The sequence below is a fragment of the Pleuronectes platessa genome, chromosome 19, assembly GCF_947347685.1.
Source record: "Pleuronectes platessa chromosome 19, fPlePla1.1, whole genome shotgun sequence".
Lineage (NCBI taxonomy): Eukaryota > Metazoa > Chordata > Actinopteri > Pleuronectiformes > Pleuronectidae > Pleuronectes > Pleuronectes platessa.
The window spans coordinates 18,096,716-18,121,784 of NC_070644.1; the positions used below are offsets into that span (position 1 = coordinate 18,096,716).

The following is a 25,069-nucleotide window of genomic DNA, read 5'->3' on the forward strand; positions in this document are numbered from 1 at the left end:
TCTACCTGGTTTATCTACAGTGAAGATTTGTCACAAAATGAAACAGAATTTTCCTAATTACTGTTCACGTGTGTGTTCTGTATAATTACGTTTGAATGACGTCAATCGCGGAGTTATCTGCATACATGTGTATATACACACACATGTCCAAATTCTTCCACAATAGAGGTAAACACAGATGTACATACACATACATTCACACACACATGCATGCACTAACAAACCACATGTCACATACGTACATACAGTACATACACACATAAACATACATGCTAAATTATATGAAATTATTGCATGGAGTTTGCGCGTTACAAATACACGTGTTTTTGGACCGTCTGGCTTTCCATAGACGCGAAGTAGCCGGCGGCGAGGGGGCGAGCGAGAGACGGAGAGAGAGCGAGAGAAGGCGAGAGTCAGAGAGAGACACGGAGAGAGAGAGGAGCGGGAAGCACCGGAGAACCTCCCTCATTAAAACATCGGTGTTGCGGTGAATTGTGCGCACCACAGCCAGGTTTGTGCAAACCAACACACGGCGGAAGAGAAAGTTCCTGTCCCACGAGCCAGCGCGTGGGAGTGGGAGCAGGATCGTGACTGACGGAGGCTCCAGTGTCTGTCTCGTCATGGCAGGTAATTCATTTGAACCACAGCTCGGACAAAACCCCCCGAACCAGCGGGGCCGCCCGGCTCCACAGCCTCCCTCCGCCCCGGCTACTTGTCTGCACCGACGGCTGCGAGGCTCCGCTAGCAGCCGAGTGTCAGTTCAGCTAGCGGCACTTAGCATAACCAAACTTAGCCCATGCTAACGCTAGCTAGCAAGCTGCAGTGCCGTCGCCCATCTGGCCTGTTTCTTTTTTTTTGCCGACTAAAGCTAACTAGCCAGCTAGCTAGCCAGCTGCTGCTAGCACACGGCTAGCTGTTTACCATGATCCGCCGGCCCGGGACCAGTCTCTTCAAGCTAGCCCTGCGCTAGCCAAACACAGCTACCCGTGACAGTGCTGCTAACTTCTCGGGGTTGATTCTCGAAATTGGCAATGGCCTTTTCATCTAAATCATCCCCAGCGTTGCTAAGATTTGGGAATAAAACGTGTAGCTAGAGGGGGAACCCGACAGCTTCTACCCGGGGAACAAATTTCTGAAACGGGGCTACGACTGGCTTGACAAGACGGGCGAGCTAACGCTAGCTCAAACTTTGACATTGCCCACATGCAGGCTAGCTCCCCGGGCCTGCTGCAGGCGGAGCGAGCCCCTCGTTCGTGTAATGTGCAGTTTTTCTGGCTGAAATGGCTGAAAACTCCAGAGAAAGAGACGCGTGCAGATATTAATACACTTCAATGGGAAAGCACCCCTCCCGGCAGATTGCACCCGGATAGTCATGGGTTCGTTTAGCCGCGCGGAGCGTTTCACGTTTCATTCATCAGCTGATACGCGAGTTGTGGATGTAGAGAAACCACAATTGGCTTCGTCTCAATTCTGATTGATTGATGGAAATATTAGGTCACTGGTGAGATATTCAGTAAAACGCGTTCACTCCCTTTGGGCGGGGAAAGGGACACTGGTCTTCAGCCATTGCACATTATCCTCCTGCAGAAACTCACGGGTGACATGAATCCCATATTGCAACACCTGTTTGCTTTATGCATTTTCTTGCCTGTCATTACTGTAGGGGTGGGGTGGGGGGGGGGGGGCTACACCTTTTTGTTTTAAAACCATGATTCCTTTCAGAACTGGTGTGTGATGAAACCACGGTGAGTCATTCGTGTCCTTGGTAATTCTGCAGAGCTGCTCCACTACCTGCAGCCATTGCTGTTGACTAGTGACACCACCTTTTTTTTTTAAATTGTGTAATAACATAAATGATCACGTGCACAAATGTGTGGAATTCAAAAGGGGTTGAGCAATGACATGTTGCGAGGCCAATGACCACGTATCACTCGCCTCAACAGGTTCGACATCGACATACCATAACATTAAACTTCGCTCAAAAGCAGGAAGCCTCGAGACTGAATCCACCGATTGTCGCTATGATCTGCAGATAAATCATAATTTATTAATAGCTTTTCATCCACCTTTTATCTTAGAAAGAAAACCACCGGCTCACATATTTAAAGAGACGGTAAAAATGCTCTGCAGGTATTCGCTCAATGCATTTATTCAGTTTATGGTTAGCATGTAAAGCTTGATTATTTGTATTAGATCAATAGAACTTGTGAGAGAATGTGTGCACAAGTACGATCACACAAATATTCTCTACAGCTCTGTTATCTCACTATGGTTCCAACATTTCATTTATCCCTGGAGGTGTTTCTCTTGAAATACTTGCATGTACATGTAAAGAAAGTCCAAACATGTTCTCAGTTTAATTAGTTTTAATGCTCTGCCTTAGTTATAACGGGGGAAGAAGAAACATTTCGAACCGCAACATTGGAAAGCTTCAAATTACAGCTAATGATTTGTAATAAACGTGCAATCAGTCAGTATTTTTTCCTTTTTTTATATATCTGCAGGACCTGGAGGTGACATGCAGTGGTGCTTCTCTCAGGTTAAAGGAGCCATTGATGATGACGTTGCTGAAGGTATGTTATATTTTAAACGTGAATGGGAAACTGGGAGAAATGTTATTTGTGAAATAAAAAGTAGTGCAGTTCCTTCTTTTCTTTTATAGGTTATGACATGATTTAACTGTGTTGACAAGCGGTACTGCACACTCCATGGTGTGGCTCAATAATATAATGCGTCTTTACTAGAACTGCACAATATTAGCAAAACACTTGATATGTGATAACATTGTTGAATGTTGAGATGACGATATAACTTGCGATAAATAAACAAATGCTTAAGCATACAGTGTTAGTCATACTGCTTTTCTTACATGTTTGGACATAACAAAAATTAACTATCACCTGTGCTGCGCAATGCCAACCGAGTCCCGCCATCTTCTCAGGCTCCATACGTTGTCTAGGTTTAAAAATTCTGTTTCTACCCAGTGTGAGTTTTTACGTATGTCCATTGAGGCTGTTTTTGTGTGAGTCACTGACTCTGCGTGTTGGTGAGAGAGGAAGGGGAATGAGCTGGACGGGCTGATCGATCATTTAAGGAAAGTATTGATCATTATGTGATGATACGTTTTGATATTGTGGCGTCAATTTGAACAAATCAACGTTTAAACTAAAGAGAAAGATCTCAATTTGTCCCGGGAGGCGGCACCAAATGTGACGCAGGCAGCTCACAATACTCTTTGCAGAAACCTGGACACGCACATCTCAATATCTTTGCTTTATTATCTTGGGCAGCAGGGCTCCATCTGATTGGCCAAATATATTGACCTGCAAAGTGTGAATGCATGGTACATAAAACACCATTTATTGCGATTCAAGTAGTCTTTTGCAATTCGTATATCGTGTATGTTGATATCGCGATGAGATATATTGTGCAGCTCTAGTCCTTACCTTAACTGTGACTCGCCCAACCCATAATCCAGCTTTGACGTCTCTGTCTGCTCTTTTATGAAGAGGAACACAGAAGGGCCGCTTTTATCAAGGTTACTGTCTGAATATTTGAGAAATTTTGCGGCCCCTGTGTGACTTTGCTTCCACTCCTGCACTCTCGCCTTATTTTTATCAGACAGCCTCCTGCTACCTTAATCCTTGGCTGTGTTGTAGGTATAATTCCTGTGTGAAAGTAGCGATAACACAAGCCAAACACTTAGTGCTGTTGCTGATTAAATAATTTCCACTGCAGAAAGTGTTGCCTTGTTGTCAATGAGTTTAAATTGTACAGAAAGTGTGAACAGTGAAAATATAACCTTGACTTGACGGCAGGTTGTTTATGTATTTAGTAGCAGCCACATTGGGTTGGTTGGAGGAAGAGCTGCAGTGAAGAGCATTCGCTATTTGCTTTACCTACATCACTGAGTCCCATCTCAGTTGCTCATGGTGCAGTGCAGGTTTCCCAACAATAGGGAAATGTGGTAACAGGGCCCGCCGCAGGCCAAGTGGCTTGTGATGCAGATTGTTGTATCCAAACATGGCAGACACTACCCAGTCATTTTTACTCCTATTACACAGTATATGTACAGAGCTGTCACAGCAGCAGCAGTAGTTTTTTTTCCCTCTGTCGCAATGACTGCAAGGTAAACAGTAGAATCAGCAGAATGCTTTAACCATTCACGACTTTAGGTATTTTACCTTGAGCGTGTGAGTACATGCTTGACTGGCCAGTGCAGTGTGTTGACAGTTGAATTAATTCTGTGCTTTAGCTGGAGCCGTCTATGGGAGCAGCCCCTCTGTCCCAAAGCAGTTGACTCATTGAAATGAATGTGGAAGTGTGTGTGTGTGTGTGTGTTCTTCAGGCACAGTGCTATTTTTGGTCTTTCTGTCAAATTGCGGTTGGATGGCTGCACCACAAGAGATGCAAAAAGATTTACACTTGCTGCACCTGATGACTTTATGTTTCAGCCTGATCATGACTCATCAGACATTCATTCAGTCTAAATCTTCAGTTATTATTTCGCATCTTAAATCAATTGTATTAAATTCATGGAGATTAAACGAGAGTTAGCATGAGCCTCCTCTCTCCCTACTCTGTTCCGCTCGACCCAGGTGCTCCCCTTCATCCTCCTCATGTTCACCGTCTCAGCTAATGCAGGAATCAGCAGCTCTCAAGCCTGTGACTCAGCCATAGTGACGTCTTCCAGCAACCAACACTAGCTTGAAGCCTCTGTGTGAGAGGAGTAGACCTTGGCCTTCTCGGATACTTTTAGAGGGCCGATGCTTACCGTAAAAACCTAGAAACCAGGCTACCAACTGCACCTTTCAGTCTTCTATCCCTAAATAATTTAAAGACATTTCTGTCTCACGCCAGCTCTCGTGCACAGTCTGTTTTTAAAATGCTAAGCTGGAATCTAAAGAATGAAAACGTGCTTTACTCTAAAACAAAAATGTGGTTCTGCTCATGATGTTCTACAGAGCTCTGGTATGTTTTCGCTCACTTAACACATGCCTCTTCAGAGTGACAGACAAAATCATACACCGTTGTTGATTCGTGCAGCATTCACGCAGAGATACTGGCTGCCATTACTCATTAATAACTAATGTTACATCTGCACTCCCTCTCTGTTCTCTCCTTGTTGTTTGTTTCTTTTTATCATTGGTAGATACTCTTTAATATTAGCCTTTTTAAATGATTTCACATTTACAGGATTCATTTTCTTTTGTACCTAAAACAGATATGACACAAAAAGGAGACTCTGTATGAGTGCCGCCCCCACACGCTCTATATGAATGTGTGTGCGCTCTGCAAAGTGGAGAGTCGTCTGCCCTGTTTCATAACTGTCGGTCACAGGGAGCGTTATCTGGGAGTAGCTGTACCTTGTTAAACTTGTATTGTATTGAACAGGCGAAACGGATGATGCATTGTGCAGCCTGATCTGATCTCATTTTTAAACTGTAAAAGCAAAGTAGGGATTTTTGCCATAACTTAGATATACATTAACATCTGAAGAGCCCAAAATTTCTGCAACTTGTGTGAAGAAAAGCAGCATCGTCAGCGTTTCCCATGGAATTAGATTAATGATTGTTGTGATTGTGCAGTGAGCTCGCACACAGCTCACTGCCCTGCACAACAGATCCTGAGTGACAGGTACACAGAGAGCGGGGTTAAACCTAGCTCTCCCTGCCTGCCCTGGTCTGGCTGTCTGTGAGGATGGTAAAACTTAATGGCTGTTTTGACAGCACAGAAAATGGGAGGTATTCTACTAATGCGGCTTATGGCCTGTGCGACCATGACTTACAAGTAAAAGTGTTTGAGTAAGGGAGAGTGACACCGAGTTAAAGAGCCGCAAACAGCTCTACATAAAAGAATGTCTCAAAACACTCGAAGCCTGTTATATGTAAAAAATATTACCAAACTGTTGGGGAAATTCGACTATAGCCGATCACCACAGTCTAATAGCCCTAACCATAACTTATTGTTTTACTATTTCTGGGTGCTGACTAGAATTGGAATGCTGACTGATGGGGTTTTAATATGACCACTGTTGCAAAACAGTTTTGTTTTCTTGTGGGAATTTGGAGTCGAGAAGGTTTCACATAAATTGATCCCCTCGGGAACTGATTCCTTTTTCCTTTTTATTCTGATACCACATGAATACACCATCCGACATTTTTTTTCCAAAAATGTTTCTACTGGTTTGAAGAGAAGCCTCCATTTTTGAGACACAAGTTAAAGTCTGAACTTGTGATGCACTGTGTTGCTCTTGTCAGGGTGGGTGGTCCTTTCTATAGGTGCACATGGTTTACATCTAAAAACTTACGTAAAAATGTTGCCTGCTTTTTCACTCTACAGTGCACAGTCATGCCAACATGATCAAAACGTGTGATTTTTCGGTCTGAAATGTTCTACAAATACTCTTTATTTTCAAAATGGTCTAACCAAACACTATATTCTCACCCCTGCTGATACAGCATATATATTGAGTGTATGGTCACTCGTAGGTTAACACTGCTCTTTTGTAATCAGAAGGTTCAGAGTTCAATCCACGCCGAGGGCAGTTAGCAAAGGCAGCATGTCCTTGCACCCACTTACAGTTTCCTCAGGAGCAGCTCTATATAGTTACTTTCTAACTATAATATAAAAGGATCTGTTGTGGTAATACAGTTAATGAAGGCTGATGGATAATAACAAATAACTCCGTAAACAGTCCTCTCCTCAAGTAGCCGTAATACTGGGTCACATGTATTAGATCTTACATTGAGCTGCAGGGAGCTCAACGTTCACATAGACCTCCTGCTACAACCTTTAGCAGCATTGTCTTTCTGCTTCGTTGGCCAACAAAGGGTTAAGTGTGTGTGTTTGTGTGTGTTGAGGGAGAAAGAGCATGCTTCAGTATAGAGCAGCACACTAGTGCTGGGGGAAATAGAGTGAGGATGGGGAGAGAAAAGAGAGAAACTAGGTTAGTAATCCTTCCCCGTCTGCTCTACATAGTTCGTCTCCGGCCGACACACTCATCCATCTCATGCGCTCTGATTCCCAGACCGTTAAAAAACGGGGTTAGTTAGGGTTTGTCTTTTGTATCGTTAAGAGGTTGTTCTATTTCCGTACACCCAATCTGAAAATGACATTGTTACGGATGTAAGCTTCCATGTTTGTGTTTGTTTTGCAGCGGACATCATTTCCACAGTTGAGTTTAACCACACGGGGGAGCTGCTGGCCACAGGAGACAAGGGTGGGCGCGTCGTGATCTTCCAGCAGGAAATAGAGGTATAGTTTATCTTTTATCGATTTTTTTTCCAACATATTTTGGGAACAATTCAGTTATTAGGATGTTTTACAAAACACATGAGACTATTCTGCTTTAGATCTCAGCCTGTTAAATGCTTTAGTTGTTGGCATTATTTAAAAAAGTTATTACAAAAGTCATCCAACTGTCCTCTTCTCGTCTAACATCAGCTACTTTTTTTTATTTCTGATATTTTGTCTGACTCCTGACAGAATAAGAGTCAGCCTCAGTTCCGGAGCGAATACAATGTTTACAGCACTTTCCAGAGCCACGAGCCAGAGTTCGACTACTTGAAGAGTTTGGAAATTGAAGAGAAGATCAACAAGATTCGCTGGCTTCCTCAGAAGAACGCCGCTCAGTTCCTGTTGTCAACTAATGGTGAGTTAGTTATTTGGCACATAATCAGATGTTTAACAGAGGTGAGATAAAACCATTTATACTGGAGAATTTAATAAATCTCTTAACACTTAGGGGAAATGATTAAATATTATCTGAGCAATTTCCTCTTTTTCACTCCACTTTTTTCAGATAAGACAATTAAGTTATGGAAAATCAGTGAACGAGACAAGAGACCAGAGGGTTATAATCTCAAAGAGGAGGATGGACGCTACAAAGATCCAAACACTATAACGTCACTGCGGGTGAGTACTTTAATCCAACACAACCTGGGAGCGGTTAAAAAAAAAAGAAAAGCCGTTTATACAGAGAACACAAAAGTTTTAGAACTAAAACTTGGGTCTGAGCTTCCCTTCCCTAATGGGTGTGACAAAACTAGTCAAGCACCGTCTTTACATGACTAATAGATTCATCAGAGGGAGTCTCATCAGACAGAGCTACTGAAACGGCATGTGTGGGTGCAACATAGGTGTGGGGCTAGTAACTGTCAAAGTGCATCCTCGCAGGTAATAGCTTTGTATGATGTATAAGATCTATACTCAAATACTTTGCGTATCTGCCATTACCGAGAATTGATCCAATACAAGTGTATTTATATAAAACAACAACTCCTATAACATATTTTAACAGCTCTTTGCTACCTGACTCAGATTCAACCCTTTAAAATAACAAATACATACAACACATAACCTTTTGTATGATCTAGCTGGAATGTGACAACTGAGAAAGAAGATGAATAAACAAACCTTTGAAAAGGAAGTCTTGCATACGGCCGTTTTACTTGTGGGACTTTCCAGCTTGAAATATTGCCAGATTGTTGACGTTTATGTCAGCTCTGGCTCACACTACACAATTGGAAATAACTTCCATGGCACACAGCCTCTGCCAGCGGCAACGCATCAAAACCGCTTTACTTTAGAGCCTATCATTTGCTGGGAAATAATATTTCAGTTTTATCTGGTTGGAACCAGTGTACTTTAAAGACGTGGTATAGGATCGGTACATCAACGGTTGTATACTGATACCCAACCCGACATTTTCTGCAGCACCTGAGGCAACTACAATATCAGAACAGCTCTAATCTCAATCTATGCTAGTACAAAAAATGTTGTACTAGCATAGATTTTTTGGAAGACAAAATAAATGTGCCACAAGCTTTTAAATGTCTTGCCTGGATTTCAGCTCATGTCCTCTGTTCTCATCTCAGGTACCGGTTTTAATACCCATGGACCTCATGGTGGAGGCCAGTCCACGGAGGGTGTTTGCCAATGCCCACACCTACCATATCAACTCTATCTCAGTCAACAGCGACGAGGAGACCTACCTGTCTGCGGACGACCTCCGCATCAACCTCTGGAACCTCGAGATCACTGACCGCAGCTTCAGTATCTTTAAATACATGAAGACATGTTTGTCTGTTGACCTTTGTTTTACATATGTGAGTGGTACTATATGCCACTGCACAGTCTATCACGTATAGTTAAACCAGGGGAGTCCATGTTCTAAACTTTGGAAAGGTTTGTTCGTCTTAACCGTGCTCTTCAGATATTGTTGACATTAAACCTGCCAACATGGAGGAGCTGACGGAGGTGATCACTGCGGCTGAGTTCCATCCTCATCAGTGTAACACCTTCGTCTACAGCAGCAGCAAAGGAACCATTCGTCTGTGTGACATGAGGGCTTCAGCACTTTGTGACAAGCACTCAAAACGTGAGTATCTTTTTAATCATCACAAATTGACTCGAAGAGGTTCTCACACAGACGTTTCACTTAAAACACTTACTTAGTTGTATTTGTGACATGCTCTCTTCTCTGCTCCAGTGTTCGAGGAGCCAGAGGATCCCAGCAATCGCTCCTTCTTCTCCGAGATCATATCCTCGATCTCTGACGTCAAGTTTAGCCACAACGGACGCTACATGATGACCAGAGACTACTTGTCTGTGAAGATCTGGGACCTGAACATGGAGAACAGGCCAGTGGAGACCCATCAGGTGAGTGCTGTCAAGTTTAATACACAGGTTATGAGCAGCTTTGCAGAGTTTCAGAATTATTTCGGCTTTTTCTTATTGTTTTCTTATTGTCTGCACAGGCCACCTTGTTTTTCCCCTTAACCATTCCTTACAATTCTACATGGTGACCACTAGGTGGCACCATAACGTATCAAATTGGGCCGTGCCCAGTCTTTTTTTTTTTTGTTGTTGTGATAAATGAGACATGGACATACTCTGATAAACCTGCATATTATTCATATTTCATCCGAGCCTTTGTCTCTGATGGTTTCAGGTTCACGAGTACCTGAGGAGCAAGTTATGCTCACTCTACGAGAACGACTGCATCTTTGACAAGTTTGAATGCTGCTGGAATGGAAATGACAGGTGAGGATATGCAGCAGGTAGAGAGAATGACACCATGAAACCTGATGTTGGTAGAGCTCGTCTTTGCACAGATTCCTGCATATTCAATTTAACCTCTTTTGTTTGACTAATGCACTTCTTTAAACCTGTTGTACTGTCTGAAAATTCCACTTATGGCATTCAGTCATATATTATCCACATGTACTTGTTTAAAGGAATTCAGATTGAGGTTTTAAAATTCTTGCTGTGAATGTTGGAAGAAACGAGTTGTCAGTTTATGCTCTGAAACATGTGAACAAGAATATGAATAGAACTTCCTATTAGCATCTTGTATAAACTTATTCAGAATCAGGTCAATAGTTGGATTATTGTCGTCCATGTAAAGAAAGTCAATTTTAAGTCTCTTACCCTGATTTTCTCTGAAACTACAGAGATGTTACATACTCAAAGATAACTGGTGCTAAACTCTTACACATCTTTCTCATATCCCCCCCATCAGTGTGGTGATGACCGGCTCATACAACAACTTCTTCCGGATGTTCGACCGCGGCCAGAGGCGGGACGTGACCTTGGAGGCGTCCCGGGAAAACAGCAAGCCCATGCAGGTCCTTAAGCCCCGCAAGGTGTGTGCCGGCGGCAAGCGCAAGAAGGATGAAATCAGCGTGGACAGTTTGGACTTCAACAAGAAGATCCTCCACACGGCCTGGCACCCGCAGGACAACATCATCGCAGTGGCCACGACCAACAACCTCTACATATTCCAGGATAAAGTGAACTAACCACAGGGTGAGGTCTGGCGTGGATGATGTCCCGTGTACCACCTGCAGCCTCATCCCGAGTGATCTGCGGTAACGCCGATAACCAGCACCCCTGTCCGTTGCTACTGGGTGACCCAGACTGCCACTTTGTTCTAGATGTGGACAGAGGAAGCCTCGCTCTTGCCCATCATCGGCCTCTTCGTGGCAGAGTGACACCTGCCTTGTCTTTAAGTGATGTTGTGCCAATTTCTTTCCTTTTTGGTTTTTTTTTTTTTTTTTTTTTTTTTTGCGAGCCCACCTGCCCTTTTTCTTCCCCTGGGGTATCATGGGTAAACCAGTTTAATTTACTTTAAAATTCTGAATACAGACACACTTATTTTTATAACTTTTCCCCTTCCCCCCAATGGCCCTGATAGAAAATCAAAAACACTTATTTAGTATGTCCCCTTATTGTCCTGTGCCATTGTAATGTTTATTTTTCTAAGAAAAAAAATTGCCAGTTTCTTTTTTTTTTGTGTATACACCTTTTTATTAATTCATCCGTCATACTGTCATAGTATTCTTTGAGTCTCTTCTCACGTCTCATCTCAACGGTCACATAAGTACACTCACAGTTTTCGTTACACACTTGCTGATCAGGAAATGGCGGTCGCCTCCTCCAGGAGTTTGAGCAGCACCTCCGTACTGTCACAGATTCAAAGCCCGGTCCAGTGAGGCGTCATCTCACCCACTGTCCCGGCTTGAGGCTCTGGCTGGCCAGATAGGTCTAGTCTCTAGAAGAGAGGGTCTTATTAGTCTTATCATTTCCTTTTCGGATTGGCTCTGTGTCTTGACATCTCTGTGCATCGGTTCCTCTTCCTCCTTTTTGTTTTCTACTCCACGGTAGTCAGGTATAAGAGATAGCCTATTCAAAGATAAATATTATGATTGTCATATTTATATTTAAGCAAAGTCACCAGATTTGTTCCGTCCTATTTTGTGAAAGGAAGCTGGACCTCACATCTTTTCAGAGTGATCTTAAAAGTTTGTCCTTCCATGGTTGTTACCACAGCTCTGAAACCGTGCTTCACAACAGGGAAAACTCTTTTCTTTTTTTTGATTTGACACTGGACTTAATTACCGCACCAACTAAAGTACTTGTCTGTGTTGTAAAGACTGCAGTTTAAAAAAGAAGACATTATTTGAGGCATTAAGTCACGTAAGAGTGTTTGCTCAAAAAACGACTGCAGGCATTATTACTGCTCCTGTACTGTATGTGATGGTGCAACGCGTTGCACTTGGATTTGCAGCAGTTGATGTCACCACGCCGTATTTAAAAATTAAAATGTGGAGAGTTCAGACTAAATCGATGCCTCTAGTAATGTATAACTACAATTTTATTCTATGACAGTGAAGATAATAAACTACTTTTTGCATTCTTGTGATTGCTTGATGGTCGTTGGGATTCAATCGTTGTTAACATCTCATTTTGTGTTACAGGTGTTGACCGCAAAACAATGTGTTTGTCAAGGTTGAGTGGTCTGTTGTCAGAATATCAAGAGGGGAGATGTTTGTTTACACTCTAAACAGCTGATATCAGAGATGTGGACACCTTCAGATGCAGAAGCTCAAACTGATCTTTTACCATCGGGTTCCCAAGGCTCTGAATATTATTGCCTGAGGAAAGAGCGTCGTCTTTTAAGTCCAAGTCAAAAGCAGATCCCTGAATTTACTCAGGGTGCCAGTCTTATCTCTATTATTATTATTCCAATTGTTATTTATGTACTTTCTTCTGTGCAGCACTTTTTTTTTTTTTATGTGCTGAAAAGTGCTCTATAGATAAAGTTATTTACATTGCTCCTTTCAAAACAGCTGTAACAAAGTGCTTCTCATACAGGGCAAATAAAAATAAATGATAACATCCAAGATAAGATTTTTTTTTTTATATCAGAGACTGCAAATGATACAATACAAAATCTAACATGAACGAAAGTTGGAGCAAATAAACAAGAGAAATAGCTAAAATAAAATACATGAAAGAAATGAAACTTACCGTCACTGGGGTATTTTGACCCAGATTTTAATAAGGGTCCATAACTGTTTAGTACTTTATCTAGAATATATAGAATCGTGCCTTTTTTAAAAAGGAATTTGGCAAGTGATAGTCATTCATTCATTCAGCAGCATGTTCCAACAGTGAGTCTCTGTGCTCAACTCGGCCCTCGTGTTGTGTATCTTAAAATCTTTTGTTTACGTTCTACAAAATGCCTTTAGGAAAGATTCCAGCTGTGAATCTGAACCTGATCTGTCTCATGGGCAATGAAATACTTCATGCTCTGTGTGCGGTTGCTCAAGACTCAGAATGGAAGTGACGTGGTCCTGTGTGTGTGTGTGTGTGTGTGTGTGCTCCTACTTCCCCTGAGTCACCACTAATACTGATATCAGTCTGTAATCAATCGATAATAGATCCTGATCTTATATACATTTCATCGCATGTGTTGGAGGAGTTTTGTTTTAAGCTCATTACATATTCCCCCCCTTCCTCTCTAACTGTCTCTTGCTCTCACACTCCCTCTTAAATGCTTTATTGAAAAACCTCAACATTGCAAGTGAAGAATCAAACGTGTCAATAGATAAATAATGAAATAAAGTTTTAAAAACAAATGGATAGATTTCCTTTGTAGGCGATTATGAAAATGAAATATCAGTTTACATGTTGACTGTTTTATTACTTTTTGTTTATAAGTTTGATTGTTTTGATATAAATTCATATAAAAAAACGTGAAGTTGGAGTAAATTAAGTTTCTCTGAACTTATGTGAGTAAAATTTACCAAATCGAATCAGAAGGTTTGTGTTTATCGGGTCAAAAATATATCAAATTATATTTACAATCGATTTCAATGTTATGATCAGTTTTACACTATATATATATATTCTCTCTCTCCTCCCTCTCTTGCACGATCTCCCCACCACACCACTCTCTCTCTCTCTCTCTCTCTCTCTTTCCTCCTCTCTCTGACTTTCTCCCTCTCTGTCTGTCTCTTCTTCTCCCTCTCGGACACTATCGTCTTCCTCTCCGTCTCCTTATCCCTCCCCCCCACCCCCTCTCTCTATCTTCCTCCCTCTCTTATTCCCCCCTCTCACTTTCTTTCTTCCTATCTCTCTCTCTCTCTCCCCCTCCCCCTCTGACGTCATCAGGCCGCTCCGGTGCCCGTGCTAGGAGCGCCGCGCGCTGCTTCCTCCCGCAGAGACGCGCCAGCGCACGGACGGAGAGCAGTGGCTGCAGCGCTGTAGCATTAGCATTAGCTTCTTCTTCTTCACCTCCTTCCTCCTCCTCTTCGTGCCTCTCTTTCCTCGGCCGCTCGGGGGGGACACTCGGGGCTCGGTCGCTCGACCCGCAGCACTGAACTTGCGCAGCAGACACGGAGGCTCGCGCATTGTTTTTTCTGAGCCGCTCCTGCAACAACCAGACGATGTCCGACGCCGCTAGCGCTCCTCCCGCAGACAGCAGCGGAGACTCCGGGCTGAACGGTAAGCTCCCCGCCCGCCGAGCCGCTCCAGCGCTGCGGGGGTCTGCGGGCCGTGCGTGTCCGTGTCTGCCGCGGGGTGCTATCGATGCTTTTATTGGTATTAAAGGAGGTTTTGAATCCCGTGCTTGTGTTTTGTGGAGGAGCAGCGAGAACGCTATGTTCCGTGTTTATTGACAGTGGGAGCACCAATAGTGTTTCGATACGCTGGACTGACAGGCGCGGCAGCCAATCAGAGGCTTACGCGGAAGGGTGGAGGTGGGTCTAAGGTTCGTCAACAAGGGGATGGAAGAAATGGACAAAACTGGGAAAATGGGGACGTTTTCAGTTAACACGAAGTTAAAGTGTTTAACAGACAATTATATATCTTTAAACACGAGAGCAGGGAAGATATTTGAAGTTTAAACACCCATTTAGAGCTTTATTGCATAGTATATTATATTAAAACTGTTTTCAAAGTGTCATCCTCCTCAAAATGTACCTGTTATATAGATTTACTAAGAAAACTATACAAATAGTAGCATGAGCAGCTATATTATAAGAATATATATAAAAGTAAGCAAATTAAATATCAAAAACAAATAGAGTTCTTGAATCAAATATAAGTAAACACAGGATTCATGGGGGAGATAATCCATTTAAAAGTAGATACGTGTCAATTGTTAAATAGCTGACAGATTGATTTAGCCTTTAGCTGACAGCATTGTACACACACAGCCTCATTGAATGTATGTGGAAATGTTTCACCTCGTATATGAACACAAGACCTCAGCTTACATATTCCACAGGGACATAAACAAAGGCCTGTTTATTACCCGGCTGCACTGACTGGTCGGGTTTAACTTTACCACACTATGGGGGGCCGTGACTCAGTGTGCTATTTATGGCCCCGGTGACCAGAGGACAGACGTTTCAGACGTGCAGAGTGTGAGGGGAAAGTATTAAAGAGCAACCTGGACGGGAATCATACTTTCCAGACACCAATGTATTTTAGTGACCCAGTTTTTAATAGAGGATAGTCATTCTTTTATCCTTTATGTTCTGCCCTGTATTATAAATGTCATTTATACATTTACCAGTACTTTAGGCTGTATCTGCCTCCTGCTACTTCCCCAGCAAGTATGGCCTTCATGAGATACAGTTTTGTGAGACAGTTTTGTCTTTGTTTCTAGTTCTGCTGTTCCTGTTGTGTATCTTGGAACAGTGAAAGCTGGAGTTTAAAACACCACATCTCAGAAAACCCAAGGCCTCCCCAGGGTTTGGGGCGAGCGAGGTAACATCAGGCTAAACCCCGGCTGCTGGTTCACATTCATAGGATCAGATCATAATGTCATCAGCCCAACTAGTGGCCAATCAGATCACTGGAAAACTTGACTTATAATTCCCACTGGATTCTGACACGGACAAAATAGTTTACAATAAGGTGACAACTAATAAGGAGAAGGGGATATTCTTATAGAACAGTTTAATCAGTTTGCTGCTGCACACTTTCAATGTGTCCACTCTGCTTTTCAAACGACTTCTAACAAACGATGAGAGAATTTATCGCACTCATAGATACATAATATAAAAGTTATAATGATTTGAGTCATATTGGCCTCCTCAGACATCGGCTACTTCTCTCTGCTGTGGCAGCAGAAACACTCTGACATGAACTTTTTATCTGCATCACATGTTCATAACAGTGTTCATCATCAGAAAACGAGCAAAGATACCAACTCAGTAGGAAACCCAGTACAATCTTTGTATTTATTCACAGCAAATCCTTATTATATATTTATTAAAAGTAAACTTTCAGCTATCGTCTTCTTCCTTCTCATCATATCATGTTAGATACTTTATTCATGGTCCTGACGATGTTCCCTTGTAGTTACAGACTCCAGCTCCTCCACAGGGTCGCACTTGTAGCCAGATAGGAAAAGCCCAGAGATAAAAGTGAGCCAGTTGAACCAGTATTATGATACAGGGCGTCCAGGACGGCCAACGTTAATCTCAGTGAAGCCAGATAATAAAAAAGTTATCCTGGTTATGTTGAACTAGCTTCATAATACAGAGCTCTTACTGGAGACACCCTGTAAACACCACAGAAGGATCAGCCTTTTAAACCTGTCATGGGCCCCATAATCCTCTGCTACCACATTAACCCAACACCATCTTTAGTCAACTAATCCAGAATAATTTAAACTGACAAATGATGCAATAAACAGCTGATGTTGTTGTTGTTGGTGTTGCTGCGACAGTGAACAGTACATCCTGAGATGCAGTCTTAGGGACAATAAGACCCTTCACTTATCAGAAGCAGCGTCACTGTTCAGAGTACCAATGCACTCCACTGTTGTTATCTGAGACCTCTTTATTTTTGGATTTTCCTAGAGCTCCCATTCCAGAGTCATAAATATTTGTTTTTTAATACCTGGGATCCTCAGGCCGGGAGCGGCCTTTGTCCCTTGCGCCCGAGCCCGAGCATCCGTGGATCAGAGAGGTCACACGATGTCTGCCTCCTCTGAACCCACCCAGCAGCTGACAGCGGCTCCGCGGCCACTGTGTTCACAAGCGTTGGCTCTATGGCAACGTTGTTTTAGTCCACGGAGCGGAGACAATGGGATGTGGACAGCAGCTTGGCTCGCTGTCCGCCGTGTAATCCGCAGGATGAGTGCAAGTGCTGAGTCGAGGCCTGTTTGTGGGGGGGGAGGGGTACACCGCCTCGGGTGGTTGGCCTGTTGACCTGACGTGTGAAATGCAGTCGCCCTGAAAGCTCCTGTGAACGCGGTGTTTACATACTGTTATGATGGGGTCATGTGACCTGCTCTGGAGGTTTTTAATGCTTGTGAAGACAGCAGGAGAAAGTGTTTGGTTTTTTTTTTTTTAAAGGGACATGATGACGACAATCAAAGCACTTCCTTCCCCTGCGTCTCAGATTTCTTGCCCTCGTTAACCTGCCCTTCCTTTATGTATTTGTAACCCAGCGGTGACTCCTCAGCGACCAGTGCACGCAGGAGCTCATGTACAAACAGGGACAGCGTCACATATCACAGTCGGGAGCTACATGGAGCCTGGGCACGTACACGGCCAGGCATTTACTGCCCTTTCATCACACAGCAGTAAACAGTGCCTCACTCATAAACCTCTTGGACTTCTCCTGCTGTCGGCCTTGTTGTCACCACACTGTGAAAGATGAGAAAATCATTATGACCTCTTTTCTCATCCCCCATTATTCTTCAGGTTTTGAGTAAAGACTCCTCTGCTGTGTTGGGAGTGCTGGATACTCTGACATGTCATAGCAGGAACAGCACAGTTAACATGAACGATCCCTGTAGATCCAGTTAGCTGTGCCAGTTCTCACACTGATGTTTTATGTATTCTGGCTCAGCAGGACACTAGCAATTTTAAAGAGCCAACATTAATCCTCCGTTTATGAAAAATGCTCAAACTATCGCTTCTTTCCTCTCGTTGATAATTCAGAGTTCTGTCAGAAAACGACCCCTTTGTGAAAATTATGAAAGTTTTGCCTAATGCAGCCATTATCCCGAGTCTGTCCCCGCAGGAGGCAGGACATTGAGTATAATTTCCGCTTCAGTGTTTTTGTTTACAGTACACTAACACCAGTTGGCTCTTGTCACCAAAATCTCTCAAAATCTTATAATCTTTCCAAGTGAACATCTTCATCTGGGTCTTCTATGTGTACATATAAGGTCTCGCCCTGAACAGGATATTGGCTCATTGGTTTATTGCTCTGACTTATCGCTGGCTCCGTCTTATCAGGTAACGCTGACACTTGTATTCAGACACTGGGGATCTCTTCACAAAGCCATAAACAGCTTGATGATTTCTATGTTGTAACATAGAGCAGTCTAGTTGTTCAACATACATTCAATAAGGCTAATTATTTCCCTCAAAATGGAAATAATGCATAATTGCCATGATTAAGCCAAATGGGTGAAATATAACCTCCTTGGCAGAGGTAAAAATAATAAATTGTGTTTATATGAGTGAAAATAATTAAAACCTGGTAACATTTATCTTCCATGGTATCATTTCCGCCTTTGCACACACAGTGGTGAGTTATTGAAGCTAAAGTGTTTGTCTGATTTGCACCACCAGGGTCCTGGGTGGAGCTGGAGATGAACAGAGTTGCGGCTAGCTTGGCCCAGTCGTCCTCCACAGGCGGCCTGGCCCCGGCCCTGCTGCCCCTTCCAGAGGTGGAGGAAGAGGAGGCCATGGTGGGGGGGCTGGAGCACGTCCCGTCCTCGTCCTCGATCCACAACGGAGACATGGAGAAAATCCTGTTGGACGCCCAGCACGAGTCGAGCCGCAGCAACTCCTCGTGTGACAGGTAACGCAAAGAAAACGTTCAAAACAAAACACAAATCTGAAGATAAATTTCCCTGGAGCTTTTTAGTTAGTAGCTATTGTAATGAGACTAAGTAATCAACACAAAAACAGTTGATATTGTGAATCCAGATGAAGACACAGGAATTTCCACCACAGTAAAAAAGTGAAATGACAAGTCATGAGTTTTTGGGGTTCATGACTTTGTGTTTACAGCTGCGGACGATAAGGCTAAATGGGGAAGTTGGTACTTGTGTAATGTTCTTCTCCACTTTCACTAGGTTAAGGGCAGCCTGGTTTTAGACAACACAGCACGGTGGAGTTTAGAGCTGAAGACGAAACAAAATCACTTAATTCTAACCCTGGATGTGATGTGAGGATGTTTGATGTTTAGTGCAAGAGTCTCAAACTGCTCCTCTAACTGCAGGGATGGAGCGATGGTCCAAAAAGAAGTAACTTTACTAAAAGGCATTAAATAGAATCACTTTTTTTTATTTAAATAGTGAAGCAGCTTTCTCCAGTGTGGAGGCTCATAACAACCCGGTAAAAGCTCACTGGTGTAACTGTAACAGAAAACGAGAGATATTTAATGTTGGACTTGACTCTTCAAAAATCCTCAGCTTTCCTCAGCAATCTGGTGGAAAAGTGAAATCACCTCACAACCCAACAGAAGCTCCTCTGTCATAATTACACCCCCGACATGTTGAGTCAGGAGTCGAGTCGGCTTCTGTAAATAAACGGATGTCTTCCGTCCAAGCGCCCCTCCCCTTTAATAATCCTCACTCTTCGGGTCGCATCATGTGCTCGTGTGTACATGATGCAAAACAAAAACCTGCACTGCGTCGTTTTTTAATACTTTTTTAGAACAGTTTCTTCCTGCTGTGTCTTGGATTTTCAATTTATTTATTCATAAGGAAATGAAAGATCAAATCCGATAAGTTTAATATGAAAATCAGACGAGGAGGAGAAGTGGGAGTGGGAGGGGATCTGCCGGCAGAGAAAATGGCAAAAAGCACAAATACAGGTTTGTTTCATCGAACACAACAAAACAAAAGGTGGTAATTGCTGCCGGGTCTGAATGTTGTGTTTGCGTCTGCTAATTATCTTAAAATCTGTCATTGTGAGTCACTGAGTGTAGATAGATTTTTTGCATTAAGCTGAAACACAATGAGATAAAAGTGTAAATGTGTTCTTTCTATATCCCAACACCCCCGTGCACTTCCAAACAGTGTTAATGGGTTTTTAGTTCTTCATTAAACCTTAATGGCTTCCACTCAGCACTTAAGCTACTGCTGCTATGGTTGCCTGACGTGTCATATCCTGTGTACACTGGGATTGAAGTCGTTTTTAACACTTGTACGTTTTGAAGTTGTTCTGCCTTGTGACCGTGTTGTACATGTGTCATTCTATCTCCTCTCGGTGTGTAAAAGCTTTTAGAATTTCAGGCTCCATGATAACGAGTCTTCCCCCCCCCCCCACAGCCCGCCGCGACCTCACAGTCCCCAGGACGATGGACAGATCATCTTCGACGTGGACGTGACCAGCAGGAGAGACAGCCAAGTAAGCGCCTCCCGGGCTCTCCATCAGCCTGATGCCATAGCAGCCCTCTCTACTGGCGCTGAAGTGGTTTGTGTGTGTTCACCTGAATGACAGCTGCTGCCTGCCTTCAGCTTCTATGGTGATGGCCATTGAGCCTCTTCTGTCCATCCTGTGTCGTCACTTTCACTCTTCTTTTTCTTTTTTATTCTTTATTTTTAAAGAAACAAAGATACAATGAAACATACATACATACAAGGAACAAAAAGTTGGTCACCTATACATTTTATACACTGATGGAAATAAATGTCAATTCACACAGTAACAGATCGGTGATGATCCTGTGAGGTAACAAACACAATCCATTTTCCCAAATACTGCAAAAATGTATCAAACTGTAGATTCAGCGAAAAAGTCATTCTCTCCTAATTTTGAATATCAGTTACAATATCTATCCAGTCAGTCTCTGTTGGGGGTTCGGCCTGTAGCCATTTTTGTGTTTCATGTTTCTTGCTGGCTGCTAATAATATCTTTAACAAATATTTGTCTTGCACCAGTAGATGAGCTGCGATATTGCCCAAATAAACTGTAGAAAAGTAACTTGTATTACCACCTGCCAGTATGGCTGAATGGCTTGGCAGCTCCAAAATATATGGAAATGATCTGCCAGCTGTTCTCCAGACTTTCACTCTTCTTCTTCTTCACAGTTTCTTTTCTCTTCTGATCTTTGTCAGGGCTGGAACAAAACAAAACTTGTTTACTTGTGGTTCTTTTAGAAAAAACAACAAACATACTGTGCAGTCTTATTTGTGCTGAAAGATTTGTCTTCAGAGACATCTACTCTGAGCCAAGGTCTCTAAACCAGGTGTGTGTGTGTGTGTGTGTCTCATCAGTCAGAAGAGGACGTCTCGGACAAGGAGAGGGACATGGACATCCTGATGAAGGATGCAGATTGGGTCCCGGATTGGTCCAGTCGACCGGAGAACAACCCCCCCAAGTAAGTCCCAGCTCGGTCAACAACATCAGCAAATGTCCGTGGCAACTGAACACACACGTATGCTTGTTTGTCCTGTGGATGTGGTCAGTCATTTTGTCATTATGGTCATTATGGTCATTATGGTCATTATGGTAATAGAATAAAATAAAGCTGGTCTAACGCTGAAATATTAAGGCAGCTGGCAGGAGTTGTCTTTGAAACTCTGATATGACTTGTTGAAGAGTTTAAACTAATTTAATTGACAAAATATGGCTTTTATATCACAAAAATCAGGGGGAAATGTTTTTCACATTCATCTGGTTGAGATCATTTTGTTCTTGACAAAATCCAACGGTTCCATTTCATTTAAAAACTGATGAAATCTTTCCCTTGAGGCGCATTCGCAAATGTTTCCTAGTGAAATGACGTCATAGCCTTGAGACTCTTCACCCAGACTCTGTTGTTATATAAAACTTCTTCAGGCCAGTTAACAAAGAGCCGCTACATGGTCCAGTGTGTGTTTGTTTGTCAGTTTACAACATCAACATCAGTCCTCTGTGCTGCTCAAGGATGAAACATGACCTGACACCTGTTTACTGCTGAGATGTGTTTACCTTGACTAACATGTGTATTTGTGTGTGTGTGTTGTCGTCAGTTGGACTTGTGCTGTGTCTAAAATGTCTTAATGTGTGTTTTATCTACAGGGAGTTTCACTTCCGTCATCCTCGCCGCTCAGTCACGCTCAGCATGAGGAAGACCGGGGCCATGAAGAAAGGAGGCGTCTTCTCTGCCGAGTTCCTCAAAGTCTTCATCCCCTCGCTGCTGCTATCACACATCCTCGCTCTGGGGCTGGGGTAAGACACAGACGTAGACTGTCACTATGACGGAGGATTAATGAAGAGATTTCCAGTTTAGAGCAATGAATGAGAAACAACACGCTGGTCCAGTGGTTAGCACTGTGGCCTCATAGCAAGAAGGTTCTCTGTTCTAATCCTGGTTTAAGTGGGGTTTTCTAATGGTTCAGGTCTGTGAGTCTTGGGTGAAAATGGAAAAAGATATTTTTATATTATGTAGTTTCTGTTTTCATGCAGAAATATTAAAAATACTCGTTTTTGGAAATAATAATACACAGTAAACTGCCCTAAAGACAAGAATTCTTGATTTGAATTTTCTTAAAGGTTTGACTATTGATAACATGAGCTTTGGATTTTCTCCTGTCAACAGTTAACCATAGTTTTATAAATCAGGGATATTTTATTTAACATCATTTCAAATATTTCCCAGTTGATGATAATCCCCAGCAGGGGGAGCTGTAGAGCTGCAGACACGTTGGCAGTGTCCTCGTCTGACAAACTGTCTGAGCAGCTGCACGTCCACTCGTCTGCACGTCTTCTCACCTGACGTCTCGCAGCGAGCACCGACTCTCCCAGGAGCTGCCGCTGTTCTGTGATAACACACTTTACAACAGTCCCGGCTCCTCAGTCAGATAATGTCACATCAGTGAAACAGGAGACGGCAGCGTTTTCCTGGACGTGAGGTTGTTTGCCGAGCGAGTCGTTAACAGACCAGTCATAACATCCCTGCTGGCCCAGCTCAGGCTTCTATGGTTACACAGCAATGTCAGGAAACCAGTCAGAAAGTCAGCGGTTTGGAAAACCAGTGGCTCGACGTTATTTTCAGTGACTGAATTGAAAGGTGAAGACAGAGTCATGACTGTAACCAGAAGAGGAAATACTTCACATACCTTGTTTTTCCACAGGAGGATTCGATTCTAACCGGGCTGATTCTAAGCTTGTGTGTGTTTCTTTCAGAGTCTACATTGGAAAGAGGTTGACCACGCCCCCGGCCGGCTCCTTCTGAGGCTCCGACTGAAGAGAAGTGCCTGACAAGTGGCCATGAGATTGTTTTTTTTCGGGGGGGGAGAAAGTTTTGCTGTCGTGAAAAGAACGAACGCCCGTCTCTCCTCCCTCTGTCCCGCCTGCTCCCCCTCCTCCTCCCCGAGATATGACATGATCCCTCCCTCCCCGCCCTTCTTCGGCTGTTCTCTGACTCTGAATACCCCCTCCCTCCTCTGCCCCCCTCCCCCTCCTCCTTTATATCCTTCAACCATTTGTATAAGCTTTTCAATGAATGAATAAGGTCGTATTTCCCGTGTTCAGATGTTTTTAACAGGGTGGGTTTCCAGGGAGGGTTCGCAGCATTTTATCAAACTCTTCCACGACACACGCTGACCCATCGATCATCTGACAGCGAGGGAGGATCTTCCAGATTCAGGACTGACCACAGATTGTGCCACAAGTCGCCGGACGCTCGAACCCCGAGAAAAAGGGGTTTGAGCAAATTCAGAGTTCGGCAAACCGAAAATGTGATCACGCCTTTTTGAAAGTAGCCATTTTGTTCATCTTTTTAAGGTATTAATGCCTTATCTTTTTGTATTTATTACACAATAGTGGTGGTTTATTGAGAAGTTGGAATGAAGTGGAGTTACCACAGTGGCCGTCACGAACCACGAGCGCTCATCAATTTGCACTGGAGCGGGGGGGTAGTCGGCGGCTCTAGAAGAGAGTGATTTAAATGACACTTCTTTTTTTTTTGTGACAGAAATTCAAATAGATTTGATTCTGCAGCCAAAGTGACAAAAACTGGAATCCAGTGTGTGTCCCTCTCAGTGTGTGTACTAACAGTATTGTGTGGTTGGGTTTTTGGGTAACGGAGATGTTTGGTCCAGAAGAGGTTCAGTCGCTTGTTCAAGTGAGACGTTTGGTCCGAGCCGCTCGCCTCCGTCGTTCTTTTACTCCACGTCAGGCTGGATATTACAGAGCTGTGTTCTTTTCATTAAGATTTTAAATCAGTAGAAAGGATTTGATCCCTCAAAGTTTGAAAACATGAGATAAACACGACAGACTCGATTGACCAGACCGGGTTCAAACAATATTTGATTTGGATTTGTCCTGAAATCCACCAGCACCCTGTGAGAGACCTAACCCAGGGTGTAATTAATATAATAGAGCATTATTTATTTTGACTTAAATTTTAGTTCCAGTTGTGAAGCTCAACATGACGAAATTCTGTTTGTAAATGGACATTTTTCCTTGTCCCCTTATTTAAATAAACAAGCATTTTATTGTCAAAGTTTCAAGAGAAGACAAAAATGCTGACAAAACCTCAGACTGCTGAAGGAACATGTTTAGTTCATTGTCAGAACTCGATCTGGAAGCTTGAGATGTAAGAACTGACTCGTCAACAGCCGCCTGATGCGTTATAGTGACACGTGGTGACCCTGCAGGCCGACTCGAGGCGGGCGGCCATCTCTAATAAAAGGCCCTTTATCCACCAGCAGTGACTGTGTTGGGGGCGGTGACCTTTCTCTCGTCTTCTCCATTTCAGCCGCAGAGATACTGCACTTTTTGGGGGTTTTGTTTCTTTTCATGTGCAGCATCTGGAGTTGTGAGTTTTAGTTTCTCCTGAGCTCGTGAATGCACAGAGCGGGAGCCGAGACACGTTTTGAGAAAAAAATAAGGTGTGAAAATCACAAACCCCTGATTGATGGCAGGGCCTGATGTGAATAGGAAGTGAAGGTGAAGAGAGACTAGTGTTTGTAATGATGCATTTGCTTTGATTTTCTTTTTCCCATAACAATGAAAAAAAGATAAAACATTTTGTCATTAAACGTAACCTGAAGCTACTCCTGAGTGTTTTGGTTTTTTTTTGTTGCTTCATCCGCACCCTGTTGCCCTCAGCAGCCGGCTCAGTCCTCAACCTGTTGTTTTGTGCGTCTGGTCCGTTTACACACAGCTGAGCCCTCGAGGCCTCCGGGCTCCACAGGAAGTCACATGACGCTTTCTCCGACATTCGAAATTCCGCAGAGCTTTGCCTCGCAGTGACAGAATGAAGATACCCGGATCGGTTTGAGGAAAACAGCTGAGGTGAGGAGGGA

At 43.2% G+C, this 25,069-nt stretch overlaps 2 protein-coding genes across 2 annotated transcripts; both read left to right on the top strand.

Annotated features, from left to right (window-relative positions):
- The first annotated feature begins 365 nt into the window (after positions 1-365).
- ppp2r2ab (protein phosphatase 2, regulatory subunit B, alpha b) lies at positions 366-12,204 on the top strand. The gene is made up of 10 exons (XM_053411520.1): positions 366-627; positions 2,505-2,573; positions 7,160-7,257; positions 7,489-7,654; positions 7,805-7,917; positions 8,880-9,057; positions 9,218-9,382; positions 9,494-9,663; positions 9,956-10,047; positions 10,526-12,204. The coding sequence occupies exons 1-10, from the start codon at positions 621-623 to the stop codon at positions 10,803-10,805; spliced, it is 1,338 nt and encodes a 445-aa protein (XP_053267495.1). The 5' UTR covers positions 366-620; the 3' UTR covers positions 10,806-12,204.
- Positions 12,205-14,004: 1,800 nt separating this feature from the next.
- bnip3lb (BCL2 interacting protein 3 like b) lies at positions 14,005-24,817 on the top strand. The gene is made up of 6 exons (XM_053411336.1): positions 14,005-14,295; positions 18,393-18,624; positions 20,102-20,180; positions 21,050-21,153; positions 21,837-21,986; positions 22,944-24,817. Exons 1-6 carry the CDS (start codon positions 14,238-14,240, stop codon positions 22,990-22,992), a joined length of 672 nt encoding a protein of 223 aa, XP_053267311.1. The 5' UTR covers positions 14,005-14,237; the 3' UTR covers positions 22,993-24,817.
- Positions 24,818-25,069: the final 252 nt, after the last annotated feature.